Raw genomic sequence first — 18,112 nt, 5'->3', positions numbered from 1 at the left:
CCTATGATATGTATTAAGTGCAGAAAGCAAGCTGGTAAAGCAGAGCACAGGAGTCAACTAGCTAAAGCAAACAAGGGAAATATACGTTTAAGTTTGATTAACTTATTCTAGTGGAAACCTTTATTTTTGTCTTATGTCTAGGTGAGAAAATGTTTAAGATTGACAGTGGGAGGAATGCACCCCTTCACTCTCCTCCTTCAGAGCACTACACCATTATCTTCAATACCTTCGTCATGATGCAGCTTTTCAATGAAATCAACGCACGGAAAATCCATGGTGAAAGAAATGTCTTTGATGGCATCTTCAGAAATCCTATTTTTTGCACTATTGTATTGGGTACATTTGCTATTCAGGTAATGATTTGGGCAAGAATTAGTAACTATTCATCAGAAGTGTAACTTTTCGTACATTTTCTTTCTTTTTAAACCTAAATGTTGCGGGGGGTACACTTAATAGTAAAGCACCTAGTTTCACATATTTTTTTAATCAATACAAGTGTTAGTAATGGAGTATGTTATGTAGCCATACTAACAGAGCATAAATTTTGATTGTTTTAAGTAGGTCAATCCTTAAATTAATCTGAAGATGTGCAATAATAACATCCATTATGATTTTTTCGTCTTGGAACTGTTTTTTTTGTAGAACAAATTATTAAATAGTATACCAGTCAATATAGCAAAAACAGCATTTTACTTTAATTTGATACTCTGTGAATAGATAAATTAGCTTTCAAATAGCTAATGCTTATCTGTTCTTCTGAGGGTAAATGCCAGTGCCTAATGTTACTCAATGTTCTCAGTAATACCGTGCCTTGGCGGTAATTCTTCCTGTCCATCTCAGGAGTTTGCTGTCTCAGTCATGTGTGAGCATCATGACAGAAATACACACTTTTCCCAAGTAGTTGTAATTTTTCTTCTGTAAGAACTCAGCTTCCTCCTTCCACTCCTGTATCCATCCATTTGCTGACTTCTATGCTGTACTTGATACCACTTGACATTACCTCTTACAAGCCTGCTGCAGCCCTCATAGTTGCTTAGATTTGAGCTATTTCTGTCTTGACATTATTGCTCAGTTCTGCATTGGCGTCCTGGAAGCTGTCAGTATTGGGACATTTCTCATGGAAGCAGTAATGAGGAGGGTGGAGCTATTAGAAACTGGGCTATAGTGGTTTGAAACAACAAAGGGAAAACCGCTCAATAAACTAAATGTGGGGAAAAGGACACCAGTGATTGGTAGTAGAACTTGATTGTGATGCTCTTTAACAGCTTGTTTGAAAACATGGGTTTACTAACAGGAACTAAAATGCCTTTAGGAGAGGCCTGACAAATTCACACTCATCTCTAATTCTTTATTTATTTTTAATCATGGGTAGTGTTTGAGGATGTTTTCTTAGTTCTAGGCATTACTCTTCAGTTGTCTGGCTGCAGGAAAAGTGTCATGTAGCTACTAGCCACATTTCTGAATTGGCTGCTGATTTTGCTCACTCTCTCCTGCTTCCCTAGTAGCTGAAAAAGTGCAAGCTTCAAAACACTAGGTTTGCGCTCCAACAGTGAATCAAAAAAGCCATTGTAACATAAGAGAGGCTGTGACTCCTACTTAAAGTCTCTTTTTAAAACCAGGTCATGTTTCTTGAGACAGCAGAAGGTTAATCTTTCTGTTTTCCACTTTGTGTATTACATCGTGGAAATACAGCTTGCATAATGTTGCTTGCTGAAGCAATCTCAGGAAAGCATTTGGAATTTTGGCTGTGTGTTTTAATAGCTGGATGAGTGAGCCAAGCATCTTATCCTAAACCAAAACGATTGAGGTTAGATTATGTAGAAGGATGTGGGAGATTACAGAAGTGGCTTTATTTCATATTGCAAACTTTCTCAGTTCCGTACGTATTTACTACGCCTTCAGTGAAGTACACACTAATGGCTTTGCTATTTCATCTTTGAGTGCAGTAGTTCCATTAACTAATAGCTTAGTTTAGTCCTCCTCCTAAATCCCTCCACAAAGAAAGAGTAGAAGCAGTGGCCAAATTTTCAAGGTAACAAATATGGAAACTATTAGAATGTCTCCTCAGTAAGAATCAGAAAGTGCTTCTAAGAGAGCTACAACAGCTTGAGAAATAACAGGGTAGTTACCACTCCTGTCCACAGACAAGCAATAGATTTCTTTTACTTTAAATCCTTTCTCTGCTTTCAGAACCAATAAAGGTTTTCCCCAGTGAGGGCAGATGGATTAAAACATGCCATACCTGCCATATAGCATTTAGCAATCTCCCAATGTGGACTTGTAATTTCTTGCTTAGAATTTTAGCGTCATATTCACAGTTTTTGTTTTGTCTCCTCCTTTTTCCTTACTCTCTCCAATCATTTTCCTCCTTCCTATCTACTACCTTCCATTCCCTGTCCCTTCCCTCTTCGTGTGTATTTGCACTTCACATGGATGAATTTGTGTTCATAGTTTGTGTTTATTCACTCACAAAGGGAATCAACCACTTTGTGTACTAGTGTTCCTTTGTGTCTTAGACTGGACTACCACTTTGTGAACTTGTGTTTTGCAGCCTTTGACAGTCAGTGTAAATCTCTGGCTTGTGGTTTCAGCACCCTGGTTATGCAACAGCACTACTAACAAAAATATCAGTAATACCTGACTTTGTCAGCAAAACCTTGACAATCTAACCAGGCCTAGAAGCTTGTTCAGGTTCTATGTGCTGGTTATCCTGCTGCATGGCGTGGGGTTTTCCCCCCCTCTTTCTCCAGCAGGACTAGAGTTGGTATCCTATCAGTCTGTTCATGATAACACATTTATAACAGTACAATAAAATGTTAATTAGAGAAAAAATCTCTCATGCAGTGGATATTTCAAAATAAGTTACTCCAGAATCAACAGATCTCCGGCTGAGAATACTCAGAATCTGGGAGATCACATGGGGACAGTCATTATTTCTTTCTTCTTGGGCATTCCTGTATCACTGTTGTTAGGTGTGAGGCTACAGAAGCCTTAGTCTGAACTGTTATGGATTTTTCTGACCCCTAATTTGAGGTGAATAAGTTCGTATGGTTGAATTTTCAGTGACTGAGATTCTGAGGTCTTGCTGGATGGGTTCCCAAATGGTACTTCTCGTAGTGCTACCTACGAGTGCCAAACAACCTATGTGGAATATAAGAGAGCGTTTTACTTTTGGGTGCTCTTTAGATTGAGTCCATTAAACTAAAGGTTGTTTGTAATATGTTTGACTAATTCTCCTGGTAAAATACATTGGAATGAAACCAGCAGAGCTATAATATGCACAAGACAAATTAGAATCTCAAATAAAATATGACTGAAAGTTGTTGGGGCTTTTCTGGGGACAGGTAAGTGGAGGGGGTAATTTTTTAGTTTGTTTTGGTTTGTCCCCAGAAAATACTGACCCTCTTTCTTCTCTGCTTTTCTTTGTAGATAGTAATTGTCCAGTTTGGAGGAAAACCATTTAGCTGTTCCCCCCTGCAGCTTGACCAGTGGATGTGGTGTGTATTTATTGGACTAGGAGAACTTGTATGGGGTCAGGTATGCAGAATTCTGTCTTTTGTTTTTATAAACTATCAAAGATGTGATATTGCTTGTAGTCCTACTATCCTGTTTCCTTGCTCTCTCACAATGCCGCTTGTAGAACACACTGAAACACAGGCGCTCTCTAAGTACTTCAAGAGCAGAGAGAACAATAAGGATAATTTATCCCACTGTTTCTTTTGATTTTTGTTAATTTTTGTATCTTTTCTTTCTCTAAGCAGGGCGTACTATCACCAAGGCTTTTTCAGGAAAGACATTTGATTCATAACCTAGTCCTCTAGTCACAAAAAGAGCATAGCAAGGGCCAGTGCATGGTGACCTTCGCTGCAATAGAGTACCCAAGGCAGCACATGTATGTTTAGTTCCAGATCTCTATCAACCCACTTAACTTCCTTGCTGAAACACCCACTCAGCCAGTCTGTGATAGCCTTGTTACTGGCGCAGGGCTAAGTCCACTGCATTTAACAAATACCCTCAGTGATCTTCATTCACCTATTTCCCTGCAGGATGGAAGAGCAAATGAAAGAAAAAGGTGTTTTTTTCCTATAATAGGTGCAGGAAAGTGCAGTTTAATTCATGTGTCACTTTAAAATTCTGCTACAACCTGTGTCATCATTAGCTAATATAAACTTACATAAGTGATGTAAAAGCACGTGTCAGTGAGACAAGTTATGTTGATTATCTGACTAGAAGTTATAACACATCTACAGTCAGTATTGTTAAAATACTACAATGCTTTTAGGTACAAACACATAGAGCAAAGTTAATAACATTAGTTTTTTTCATCTTAAAATACATTACTAATGTATTTAAGCTGATGCCACCTGACCCAGTAAAAATGAGAAGTTACGTGTTGCTTCTCAGCTACACAGAGATCAGATAGTTTGCCACTGTGAAGAAACAGGCAAGAAATTGTCAGCTGCAATTGAATACTTACTTGGTTCTGATGGCATTGTAATGATCAGACGCTAGCTTTCAAATCTAATTGGTTGTCCTCTTACGGAAAAATCAGGATTTTGGACAATTGGGCCTCAGAGACATGACAGCTTTTAATGCATATGCTGCTGAAAACCACTACTATTAGGCTGTTCTACTGAAGATGGGATTTGCTTTGCAGGAGGAAGATCTAAAGTCACTGTGAACTGATGGGAAAATGCCCAACTTTGGGAAGGGGGAAAGACAAGCAGGGAAAAGGAGAAAAATCCTAGCAGGTTTATTAGACCAGCTGTAATAAACTTCGCACAGGCTTCATTCAGTGTACTATTTGGCTTCTAAATTTTGTTACACATGGTTATTACTTGACCACTGAAAACTAAGAATAGTATCAGCATCTCTTTCCTGTTTAAGGATGCACATAGTTGCCTGAGCCTTGTTATGAGAGCCTAGCCATCAAATTAAAATTGCTGTTGGAATACCTCAACAATTTTAGCACTGAAAAGACCACATTTTTTACATAAAGCAAATACAGAGGGTAAAACTCTTTCCCTTGTGGTCCAGCAGTATTTAGTGACCAGAGAAGCAAAACACAAGCTAAACAAATGCATTTACATCTTTCCATGATTTGGCAAGTCCTCTCTTCATGGAGCTCTACAGTAAGAGAGACTTTTCCTTTAGAAGAGGTGCCTCCCCTCCTTCTCAGCCTTTTCTTTTCTGCTATGACTAATTCTAGTTCAGCATGAAGCAAACCTGTTATCCCTTTGTTTTATTAGTCTCCTGAATGTGCTCTGTTCCTTTGAACCACTAGAACCAATCAAGATTTTCAGGCTTAGATGTTAAAACTGGCACTTCAAAACGTGATTTAAGGTTTTATTTCTAGGAAGCTGCTCTTGAGATGCTTTGAGGTACCATTTTCTAAAAGGTGGCCCTCATGACTTCTGAAAACCAAGTCTTTCTAAAATATTTCATGTTACAGTCCCAGAATTATTGATCACCTTTTAAAACTGTGAGAATTTTATGGGGAATATATTCAGTTTCTTAACCTAAATCCAGTCAATTGAGTCTGCCATTACCTGAACTGGGCAGGTGTCTGCACATACGGAAAACAAATGAGCAAACAAAAAGACATGTAAACACCCTAAGAAAAGAATTGAAGCAGAATGTGTCAGCCTGGCTAAGAGAGGTCATGAAGAAGTATGTTCTATCGCACAGAATCACCACCAAATACAGTTGTTTCTATGTGTACTGTCTTGCAAGTACTTCACCACCATTACTTCCATCAGATACCAAACCCTCCCAAGTAGCTCCTTCCTGTAGAGTGCTGGCTTTGTAGTGTTTTGAAAGCTGGAAAGCTGCAGTTCCAGTAAGTATTTAAGTGACTAGCACTTACCTTTTATTTTTAGCCTCTGTTCCATCTTTGCTAATGTCAGCCAGTTCATTAATTTTCCAAGTCTGCATCTTGGTTTTCCACCCAAAAATGCATTTTAAGGAGGTTCTGTAGTAGCGTTGAAGCTGGTGGGGGTTTTGACATGTCTTTGTTTTTATAAGGAAGATAAGTGAAATTGTGGCTCATGAAGTTCAATGAGACCCTCACAAACTCAGCAGTTTCTTTTTATTCTGCAAATATTTGGTGCCTCTTCACATGTATTCAATTAACTATATCCAGTCCAGTTTTCCAGAGCCATAAGATATATCCTCATCAGCTTTCCTGCAGCTGTTTTTATCTCCTGTCTTTTGCACATTTGGGCTTCAGAGATGTGATTGCTCCATGCTGAAACAAAGACAAACAAAAAAGAAAATTACAGCTTTTTTTTTTTTTTTTTTTTTTTGCTAAATAGATTTAATGGATTTAACTTTGTAGGGAATTTGGGAGGTTTTAAGTGGTCAGTATGCTCCAGGTTGTGTCTTGTTTAAAGGGCCATCTGCATGTACTTTTATGTAAGCTGGCAAAAGAAATCAGAACAAAGAGAAAATAACCCAAGAGAGTCACACTGAATGTGCACATCTTTAAGATTATTGGCTGTCTCCTATGTTAATTATATCCAAGGACCACTTTGGTGGACAAACAGAATGAGAATTGGGGCTGAGTTAATCAGGATTTATTAGTTACAAGGACACAGAGGAAGAGCTAGGTCTGTAAGAAGTCCAACAGGGAGGCAGTCAAATGCATCCCTTTTAGAAACCTCGTTTTTGAGGCATGCTGACAAAAGCATTTCAGCTTGCCAAACGAAAGGGAAGCTGAATACAGGAACCAGTGTAGTGTGAGAAGATTTTTAAGCATGAGGTGCAACTAATTTTCAGCTCACATTAACATCCACTATTATAAGTCATTAGAAATACCCAAACTCTAGCTGCAGAAGTATTGATCTTGCCAAGGTTAAATAACTACCTTCAAATAAAACATCTGCTTTAAGTTTTTTGAGAAAGGACATTTTTTATCAGCGTTAAACTTACTCCACAGCTGTGGATTGCCAGTGTGGTTTAGCAATGCAATTAATGCTAATTGTTTACACAGCAAACTAAGTATTTCTGGACTAAAATGGACTTGTGTAAGTGTAAAGTACTATTGTGAATATGCTTATCTTAGCTTTCCTGGAAGACTATAGATTTTGTTAGAATGTCAGTGTTCTTTTGCAATGAGCAGATTATTGCGCTATGGTTACTGAATGAGGCTTACGTTTTCAGTACTTTTTTGTAATTTTAGGTCATTGCAACCATCCCAACAAGTAGGCTAAAGTTTTTAAAGGAGGCAGGGAGGCTCACTGAGAAGGAAGAAGCCCCTGAGGAAGAACTCAATGAAGATGTTGAAGAAATTGATCATGCAGAGAGAGAACTTCGACGTGGACAAATTCTGTGGTTCAGAGGGCTCAACAGAATCCAAACCCAGGTATGCTAAAAGTAAATGCCCACAAGGTCTAGAAAAAAAACACCCTTAATCTTTGATCAAGGCTAGATAATGTTGTAAGGAAAGCCGCCGTGTTTGAGTGTGTGGCTGATGGTACTGGTTAACTTCTGAACTGTTTTCAAAGGAGGTGCACATGAGAAAGTAAAACAGGTGAACTGAACAAAGGAGGGGGCGGTGTGTGTACAGCAGTAGAAATTAAATGAAAGGATAACAAAATGATTAATATGCACAAATAGGAATACTTTTCTGAGACTACTGTGAATGGACATTATTTTTCGACTTCAGGGATGACAGCCCATAAAATAGTACCACTTGGAATATGCAAGCTGGGACAATGATTAGCAAAATGTTCTGAAGGCTTTCTCATGCAAACTGCTTGATTTTGTCAAAAACTGCTTGTTCCTGCCACTTTTGCAATCACAGAGTAATGTAAATTGTTGAGTCTAAAGTACCATTTCATTAAAAAAGATGGTAATATTTTCTGTCCTGGCACTACCATATATATCTCGTGATTAAAAGGAATTGATTTTCTTTCCTATTAGACGATGAAAAATGTGGTTCTGGATTTATTTTTAGTAGTAAGGGCCTAAGCATCCATTAAGTATTGAAATGTATGTGTTGGGTTACTGTGGATGATTTCTTAACAAAATCTTTATCTTTTTATTTGAACATCCCCCCACCCCCTTTTGCTAAATACAAAAATCTGTGGCATTTTTTAATGTACTATATATTTGCACTGTATTATGGTGCTAAATATAGTACAGCCGAGGATATCTGGTCAAATATGTTTTGTAGAGCTGAAAACCCTATGACCTGTTTCACATTTTTCATTGCAGTGCAGTAGCATGTTTTATAATACTCCAGTGCTCTCTCCTTGATCTTTTCTAAGATCAAGTAGTTGTGCCAGCTTGTAGAAGAGAGCAGCTCTGACAGAGATAGGTACCTGCCAGATGTGAATGTCTTACGTGATGATTGCAAGAGGTGAATTACGAAAAACAAAATTTGAAAGAATATCTCAGTAGATTTTGATTTTTGTCTTCATCCACGAAAAATAGTACTTTGTGCCTTTCCTCATCTCCAAATTGATACTTCTTTTGGTTTTTTTGGATAAAGAGGTGCAGCCATACCTTTAGAAAAAGTGAGGGTGTGAAGCTGAAACTAGGCCAGTTGGGTCTCTTATGTGCATACATACAGCAAAAAAATCAAGGGGGTAAAAATTGCCATTAGAGAGATTAAGTGTTTGGGTCAATTCCCAAGGTTCTGTTTAAGTAATTAAATATGGATCTTCAGCTTTGAGGTTGTGTCTTGGCTCTGTTGAGTCAGGAGCACTCATTATCAGAGAAAATTCAAATTGTCCCTGTAGAAAGGTGACAAACAGGTGCCCAGGTATCTCTATGAAAAGATGACCTCTAAATATGCGTTCTTTCCTTCCTGGTGGCTATAGGAAGAGTGTTGTCTGTTGGCATTTCTGTCAGGATATCTTTCTGGTTGTGGTGAGTGTAAACAACTGCAAGCACAAAGAAGCAAATTACATCCTTTCAGTTCTTTTTCTAGTCTGAGAGGTAGTTTTTAGTTCTGCATATCTTTTTCCACTTAATTCACAGATAAATTACTAGTCTTTGATGCTATTTAAAATGAAATGAACATGAATAATATTTCTTTGCTAACATCCATCTTCCTAGCTTCCTTTCTGCTCTTAGTTGTAGAAATACCTTCAGTCGGATGTATTATTTCTCTCCTGCCAAGAGGCCTCTGTGATTTTTTTCTTTCATTTTGTTTATTTAGTGACTTTGATTTTTACATCCATTTCACATCTGTGGAATGATAATGAAAAAAGGAAATGGGCCAAAATGATTCAAAAAGAGTTCCAAGGTGTCCACTGGAGAGTGATGAACTTATATGCAGGTCAAATTAAATCTACTGTTGGATGGACCTTGAGTTGAGCACATTTTGTTGTGCTGTGTGTTGTGGACCATCCAAATTCATACACTTGTACTACATTTCTCAGGAAGCCAGCTAAAGAAGAGTTGATGGAAGAAGATGGGGATGTCTGTAGCATCCTTGGGGAGCTGGAGGATTTGCAAGAATCCTCTGATGTCTAATGCACTTCTGGAGTTGCGGAAGAAGAAGGTAGAGCATCCCCTCACTTTATATACATAAGGATGACAGATTAGGAATAAACTGTAGACTCCCTCACAATTAGATCGATCATTCAAATCCTAACAAGACCAGTTTCCACCATCATATGCTTGTGATGCATATTAGATTATTTTTGCTTGTTTTCTATTCAGTTATTTTTGGGCAGATAGACACAGCACTCAACAAAAGTCTTTACTCCTAAAACAGTTATAAAGACTCTATGATAGGGTTTGTGGTTTTTTCCCCCCCAGATTTCTGACAGATCTCCCTTGCAATGCTCCAGTAAAACCTCATCCAAACTGACAAAAACTAAGCAGGATAAAGATATTTCTTTTCTTTTTATACACTCTTTTAAACCTGAGGGTTTAAACCTGGACACCAGTGAAGGGATTTCCGCTGGTCATTCTTTATACGGAAATGTCAGACGTATTTCTATGAAGACATGCATGAACGTACTTTAAAAAAAGGTGTATGAAAACGCACATAACTAAGGCAAAGAGACTGACTTTCTACTTCTGATTTTCATTTTTTGTCTACTTCATTTAGGTATTTTGTTGTCTTATAAATAGACTGCAGGGCTTTTCTGGATGGATACATGTTTTATTTACTGGATAGCTCTCTTGGAAGGCCACTGACATGAAATTCCGCAAGTGTCTCATCCTAGTTATGCAAGTTTCAGAAAGATAGAAAGGTGGTCTCAAGTTGCATACAAGGCAGGACTTGCCAACCTCTGCTGCTTTTCAGCATTGTTTTCCAACTCTTTATTGCAGTTCTTACAAATTCTTCATTCTGAAGGCGGAGACAAGACTCATCGTACCATCTTGGCAGGTCTAAGAGCCTTTGGGAAGGTTAGCAGGCAAAACTCTGTAATCTGAGGAACAACCAGAAATCATGCTTCTGTTTTAATTGTATATGTTAAAGTTTCTCGAGTTACCTCACATTTGAGTATGGAAAAATGGTAAAGTGTGTAGATTTGAAAACTTTTCAAGCTCCGTGTCAGATTTTCGCAGCAGCAGGCCTGAAGCTTTTCTCTGCTTTATTCATCCTGTAATTCAGTTCGCTTTAACGTGGGAAATAACTGGCTAGAAATGTTTTGAGAATAAAATCAAAACTCGAAAAATATACAGCTGCCATGTTAACTGCTCCTGAAAAATAGATTATTCTTCTTCAGATACTAAAGAATACATGGAGGTGCCGTGCTGCATTTTCTTTCCCTTTCTTTCTGCATTAAAACTCTTCTCTTGAACCAATGCAAACTCAGTAACAATGAAAGTCACTCCTGGCAAGTGGTTTTGAATTTAGCTATAAACCTAGCACCTCATTTTATGGCTTTCCATAGAGCTTTTAATATACAAAACATGACAGTAGCCCATGGATATTGTTTTATTTCATTAGAAAAGCTGTTGGTTGGAGATGAATGAGCCTGGGTTCTGTTACCACTAATGGCAACAGAAGTGCTTGCTGACAGTCCTGTTCTGTGTTAAACCACAAAAGAATATTTAGAAAGGGCTATTCTGCTGCTATAAGATTTCTATTTCTTTTTTTAGTTGCCTATCACCAGTATTTTTATTAGCCATGCTACCGCCAAGACTTTCTCCAGAGTCACTCCAAAAGTGACTTGCTCCAAAGACATCTTTTTGAATATAGTACAGAAGAATGAGAGAGGTGAAAATTCCAACCAGACAAATAAACTTCAAATGTAGGACAGCAGGGTTTTTTCTCTCCTGAAGGCCTATAATCAAAACGTGGTTCAAACTTCTCATGATGTATGAGTTATCATTTACTTTCTCCTTTATAGCAGCTTGAATTGTTCTAAATTAATGCATTCTTTATTAATTAAGAAGTTACATCTTAAATTAAAATGCATTATTTTAACATATATCTATTTCTGTAAACTCTTCTTTGTCTTTTTCTATTTTTGGAAGATAAACTTTTAGGCCCAATTCCTCTCTTCTTTCTTGGCTTCAGGTATGACACAGCCCTGAACTTTGGGCATTTGAGATTCTGAGAAGGTGGTTGTCCTCCCACTATGAATTCTGTCCTGAAGAGCTATAGTTACTTTCTTCATGAGAATGAGTAAATAACACACATATAATTCTTGTTCTCTGGAGAAACAACTGAATACTGATCTTCCCTTATCTTTTCACTCTCGCACCAAGGTCTTTCAGTTTATTAGGAAGACATTTGTACTTCTAGAACTGCCCTTTAGCTTAGGACTTGCCATCTCTCTTCCCCAGTGATACATACTTCATGTTCTCAGTCAGAGTCTTTAAAATCTTTTTTGAATGGTCTCTTTTGAAGAGTGCTCTGACACCTGTGTTAGATCATGAAAACCCAAGATCTGTATTTAATTCCACTTTTGCACAGTGAACATTTCAGGTAAGTATTTAAAATGCCTTCATACATAACCAGTGGTTTGGGCCATGTGTTTTTTTCTATATGTAAATGTGAACCTTAGCTAATGGTTCACTTGTACCCCTATTCCACGTGCAAAATCACCTTGTATCATAATGTTTTACTGTGGTATTTGTATGAGACATGCAATTTAAAATAAGTCTGCTGCAGAAAAAAACTGAGAGCAAAGCTGTGAGATGTGATAACTACTTAATACTGTACATCTATGAGTGTGTACACTTCAATGGATGTGGTAAACAGGACTCTCAGAGAGTCATCAGGGAACAAATCAGCTATTTTATGTTTGTATAGTAAAAGTTCAGTGTGACAATTTTACAGCAGTGACCATTCTTTTTACAGCTGGTTGTGATGTGGTTATTCCCCAAAAACCAGGCAAGAAAATAAACACCTCTGCCCAAAGATCAGATTGTGGGAGGGGATACATCTGTAGTGTTAAAATGAAGCCATATGAATTTGTTTATTCCGAAGACTGACCACAGCATAAAATGTTAGCCAGTTTATATAGTGCTTTCAACTTGACTGTTCAGGAGGGCTTGCACCAAGATTTGTGCTGGTTTAATTGATCAATACACCACTTCTCCCAACTAGTTTCTAGGCTGTGTACCTTGCAACCTGGCTTGCAAGATACAAATCTGGTAACAGTGGGTTACTTCAAACAAGTAGTTGGTTGAATTCTTGTAATTGATACTACTACTACTACATGTTGTGATATACTAATGTAATGAAGAGAACATTTTGGTGTGGAGGTATTTGTCGCATATATACAACTTAATAATACCTACTGCCAATCTCTCGGTTCACATCTGTATGCAGAGCCTGCTTTTTATTGGGTTATACTGGTGACAAAGAATGCCTTGAAATACTCAGCTCTTTTTTTAACTCATCGTCTGTGGTGATGAATAAAACAGGTATTCAGGAAGGATATATTAAAAAGTGCATACAACAGACATAACAAAATAGCAAGTAGAAAATGATAATATTATTTGCTGCAATAGTCAGTCCAGTTCCACATAATTTTGTGTGATCTTAAGTGCTCTCTATAAAGTTAAAATATGAATATTTTTAAATCCGTAGTTATAAAATACCAATATTCATTATCACTGTGCTTATACAAACTTTCATTGTAGAAAAAGTCAGATGAGATAGTGGAACACTTTCTATTTGATCAAGCTGGTATAGTGATAGCCCGGGTTTTGTAAGCAAAATGGAGTCATAATCTGGATACTTTAAAGGGTTTTTGTTTGTTGGGTATTGTCCCTGTTCCTCCCCAATTCCAATGAAGTGACTGAATTTTCCTCCCTCTGAGAGAACACTTAGAGATCAGTAAGAAAGTAAATTTACTCTTAGCAGGAAAACAGTTTAGTTATAGCAGGTATGCTGGTTGTATTTATTTTATTTACATACAAATAAAATTGTTTAAATTTTAAAGATTGTTATTTCAAACCTAGTTGTTTAAACTGATGCAGCTCCACTGTCTCCTATAGAGCTGTTTCATTTTAGCCGGGCAGAAAATTTGGATCATTTCATATCTAAAAAATATTGAAAGGAACACTTTAGAAGTATTTATTTCGATTGAAGTAAAACTGTGTGCACGGTTGATTGATTGTTTTTTCATTATTATTCCTGTTAGTTATGCAACTGTATCCATACTTTAAGCAACTTGTCTCATTCTTTCCTCCATTACAGATCGAAGTAGTCAATACTTTCAAGAGTGGCACTTCCTTTCAGGGGGCTCTAAGGAGACAGTCCTCCGTCACAAGCCAGACCCAGGATGTAACCAATATTTCTAGCCCTAGTCACGTATCGTTATCCAATGCTCTTTCCTCTCCTACCAGCACATCTGCTGCTGCGGCTGGGCGTGAGTGTGTATTCTTAATGCATCAGACCTACAGAGATGCCAACTTATGTAGCAGTCATTTGAGACTAAGCTACTTTGCCCTTTCCCTTCTTGTCCCGTTATGTTTATTAGTTTGCACATAGCTAGAAACACATAACATGATTACTTTGTGTACAGTAGATACTCGCCATGATCCATTGCAAGTTTTGTTAACTTGCTGTTAGGACAGGACCTTCTAGTCTTTTTTGGCCACTGTTTGGAGATTCTGCTTTTATTTGAAGTTTCTGTGTCATGTTTTCTCAGTCTCATTGGATGTATTTTCTACTGATCATAAAATGTATACATTAAATGATTCTACAAATATCTTATACTGAGCAATAGGGCTTGTCAGAGAAAAGATCATTCCACCTGGAAGACTGTGTGTAATATAGGTCACTCACATCCAGGGAAGATGTGCTCTATTTAGCACAGGTGCAGGAAGGAACAAGGAAATGGAGAATCTAGTAGATGATGCAAGGCTGAGGGGTTAAGGTTTATATGACTGGTGAAAGAATAGGCCAGTTATTGCTAAATTCACTTAGCAATGAGTAAGGTAAGCATCAAGGAAGGAGGCAGCTAGACAAGTTAAAAGGGCAGTGCTCAAACAACAAAATAAATGTGGTAATGATTTTTTTGTTAGAAGAAACAGGTTTATAAACTGTGAAATCCTGACACAGCTTTCTTTTAGATGCAAACAAAGCATCCAGTGAAGAGATAGTGAATAAAAACTTTGAGACAGCTAACAAGAAAGGCTGCTTCAATAGCAGTTAAATTCCAGTTGCTCAGGAAGGCTTTTACAGAGAGAACTTTGGTTTTGTAGTTCTACTTATTCTGGACTGTAAGTCACTGTTGTGTTTTACAGCATAGCCAGCATGAAAAAAAGCATTTAAATTTATAGAATTGGTTCACAAGTTTGTCACTTACTTTACACAATAATACAGTATATTCTTTATGCAAGTTTTAGTGAAGAGTTGGCCAAACAGCCAAGAAACCAGCCTTGTCTGTCTGTCCAGCAGAGAGAGGGAAGGCAGGCAGAGACAAGGCAGACAGGGACAGACAAGAGAAGGAAATAAAATGCTGGAACTCCTGCAGAAGGAAAAGCACCTTGACCTTTTCATTCCATTTGAGTGTAAACCCCCTCAGTATTTGAACATCAAGCATTTAGACACGCATTAGTTGTTTTGTGGGAATTAAAATCTAAAGGAGAAACTTTGCTGTTGCTAGGAACCCAAAGAGACATAGGGGTACCAACTTTGGCAGCTGCTCCCTGGAGAAAAGTTGTATCTTTTGCTGCTTGGCCTTCTAACTTTTACTTCAACAGCACCAGACATTGCAGGGCACAGTCAAGAGCAGCCACGTCACTGAGATGTGTGCCACTGCCGGGCCACAGGCAGTGTAATCTGCTTCTGAGACCGCGGAGCCAACATTCCCTCCTTTCCACACTGAGCAGGTCACAAAACACTTCACACAAACCAGCCTTTCACCAGGGAACCATTTCCCATAATATCATTTCTCCATTGGAGCAGAAAACAGAGAGCAGCTCATTCTGCTGTGGCAAATGTTACAATAACACCCGGCAGCCAGCAGTCTGAAGGGATAAATCTAATAAGATGAAAATGAACAACTTATCTTCCCTCTCTTCTCTCCATTGCACCAAAGCCACTAAGAATCGAATAGGCTTGTGTCTTGACAAAATGCCTTACTAGGTTACAGGCCGAAGTTAAGTAATAGGAAAGCATAATCTGCTACAGTCTTTGAGGTCTCTTTTTATTCGGAAAAATGAAAGTGGCCTACGGAGCTCATCAGTTATAACCACATTTATTCAGTAAAATAAACCCCACATGATTAATTTGTTACACTACCTCAAAGTATGTATCTCCACTGCAGAAGACAATTAGAGATTGGAACTTTTAAAGTGGTTATTTTGGACAGTTAGTATTTTATGACTATATATATAGTATATTTATAATGTCTGTTTAGTATCAAACCAGTGTCTGCTTCAAATTATAACCCTTAGGGAAAGTTTTGATTTCTTAATGCAATGACAAAACCCTAATGAATGACAGTGAAAACCCAAAGAAAAAAATAAATTGCTTTTTAATTTGTTTCCAATTTACAGTTGGTTCATCTTCTAGAACCTGGAAAACTGTTCCTAATCCATATGCCATAGAAACAGGGTCTGGTTTTGTCAACTGGCAGTTTCAGAGAAAATTTCAGTTCCTAAGCACACACCTAGGTCTATCTTTCAGCTAAAATGTGTGTGGTTGGACAGAACTGGCTTCATTCCTCTGAGCTGCTCAGAATGAATTAAAACTATAAATCATTACCTTCTTCTGATGGGGAGGAATGGAATAATGGGATAATTGTACCTCTGATTTTGGAGCCATTCCTGCTCTTCAGGGATCTTAAAAATATTGCATAGGTAGATGTATTATGGGGAGTATCAAGAGAAAAACTTCAGGCTGTAGCCAAGATGAAAGGGTCTAATATGAGCTACAACCAGGAGGGTTTATTTTCAGAGAAGTGGTGCTCAGCATGTTCAGCAGTCAGGATATTTTAGGTGTCATTTTGGGTGCCCAGAATGCAGAGGTTTTGAGATCAATAGTTAAAAGTACAAAAATCACATCCTACTCTATTAATAAGAATATGTAAGTCTAATTTCACAGAGCATTTAATGCAGTCCTTCGCTAATGATAATAGCTTTTAAACCTATAGTTCATTGGGACACCTCACCAATTTCTGAAGATTTATAATAACATATATATTATTATATCATATGACAATATATTAAATAACACAAAACTATTTTTTAGTATGTTGCGCAAATGAATGTTTAATTCCAAGGCTAGTTCATGCTTAAAAACAAACCTGCCTGTCATATGCAGCCACATCTACAGTGGTTTATGAAAGAGATTAGCAAATTACTACTTGAAAGTTTCAGCTCTTCATAAATATGAATTCATTCCAGTCTTCTGTAGTGTTGGGGAATACCTTAATTTAAAACAATTTAGACAGAGAATATTTATTGCAGTACTAAAATTTCCCTACTTCTAGTGATACTTTTTAGCTGTCATGGTATTTTGCCAATAACAAGTGAAAAATGTGTGACTGTCAGCATTACCTGGTAACAGTGAGGTCTGTATCAGGAGTCTCTTATCTTTCTTTTAAGTGAAAAACACTGCAGCTTTATATGAACATAATGCAAATTTCTGCAAATTGAAACCTGGCATTTTATATACTTGGATAAAAGTAGAACATTTATTTCAATGCATATTAAATCTGCATGCATATGCAATATGCACACATTTAAGCTACAGAAAATGAAAACGTGGGGAAACCAAGGGTCTGTCTGTAATATGGTCTCAGCCAGGTTCTCAGGTTTTGTCATGTCCTCTGCAGGGATGCACACAATCTCCTATCATTGTAAAGCTGTTACACTAGAGAGTTAGAAGTGGGTTTAGATAAGCAGGCTATCCCATCCCAGCTTTGGCTGATATTTTACATGTATTTATTTAGATGTTGTATTTTGGGAAAACAAAATCAGATTTAGTGGAACATCTTTTTTTACTTTTGAAGCTCAGAATTAGTAACACAAAGTGTTAATTTGTGCTTAAAAAGGAATGTATGCTAGAAGGCTTTGCTACTACATTGTTTAATTAGGAAGAGGATGAGTACATCTCACTGTACACAAAGTAAACAAGTTATTATTTATCCTAATCTGTTTCTGTATGGTTCTCACATGTTTATATTATCAGTAGGGACCCCTTCAAAAGAACATGGTTTCAACCAGACTCACATTTAATATTCCTTTGTCCTTACTCTTCCACCTTCCTGTCAGTCTTATATATAGTCTCTACTGTTCCTAAGTGGAAGGAGCCAGAAACTGCAGGTCCCTTAAAAAAGAATTAATTTATTTCATAAAAGATGATGATGAAAAAGTACTGTTAAGTGTTGAAAACATTGAAGGAAAAAAACACCAAACAAGCAGCCAAACCCCACCAAAAAGGCAGCCTCCCAGGTCATGAATCAGCTCTAGTTGCTGTATTTGGAAGTTCCTTTTTCTTTGTCCTGCTGAGGTCCATCACTGTTCTGAGACTTTTAGAAGTGAGTATTTCATATGAACTCTAGCAAGAGTGGCCTCAAACAAGCCATTTGTTAAGAATGACATAGGAAAATGTAGGGCCTCCAAATTCTATAGCAGCCAATTAAAATCTTATCAAAGAATCACAAAATACTCTCAAGTATTTGTCCATCATGTAAATCTTTGAAGGTTTTTTAGGGTTTGGTTGGTTGGATGGTTT

The 18,112-nt window shown here is 37.5% G+C and overlaps 1 protein-coding gene across 13 annotated transcripts in view; it reads left to right on the top strand.

Annotated features, from left to right (window-relative positions):
- ATP2B2 (ATPase plasma membrane Ca2+ transporting 2) overlaps positions 1-18,112 on the top strand; it is a 308,443-nt gene that overhangs the window by 280,633 nt on the left and 9,698 nt on the right. For 8 of the 13 annotated variants that reach the window (XM_061357888.1, XM_061357894.1, XM_061357887.1 and 5 more), the window contains 3 exons: positions 142-353; positions 3,430-3,537; positions 7,181-7,363. In XM_061357888.1, coding sequence (XP_061213872.1) covers positions 142-353; positions 3,430-3,537; positions 7,181-7,363 — 503 coding nt within the window. Of the gene's footprint in view, positions 1-141; positions 354-3,429; positions 3,538-7,180; positions 7,364-13,621; positions 13,794-18,112 lie in introns of all 13 variants that reach the window. The other 5 variants (XM_061357896.1, XM_061357900.1, XM_061357899.1 and 2 more) reach the window with 2 other exon arrangements.

This window comes from Neopsephotus bourkii, unplaced genomic scaffold, assembly GCF_033783945.1.
Source record: "Neopsephotus bourkii isolate Nb327-2 ecotype Australia unplaced genomic scaffold, CSIRO-AGI_Nbou_v1 NB_923, whole genome shotgun sequence".
In the NCBI taxonomy this organism is placed as follows: domain Eukaryota; kingdom Metazoa; phylum Chordata; class Aves; order Psittaciformes; family Psittacidae; genus Neopsephotus; species Neopsephotus bourkii.
Note: the sequence above shows the minus strand (reverse complement) of the source record. Positions and strands in the feature narration are given on the sequence as shown.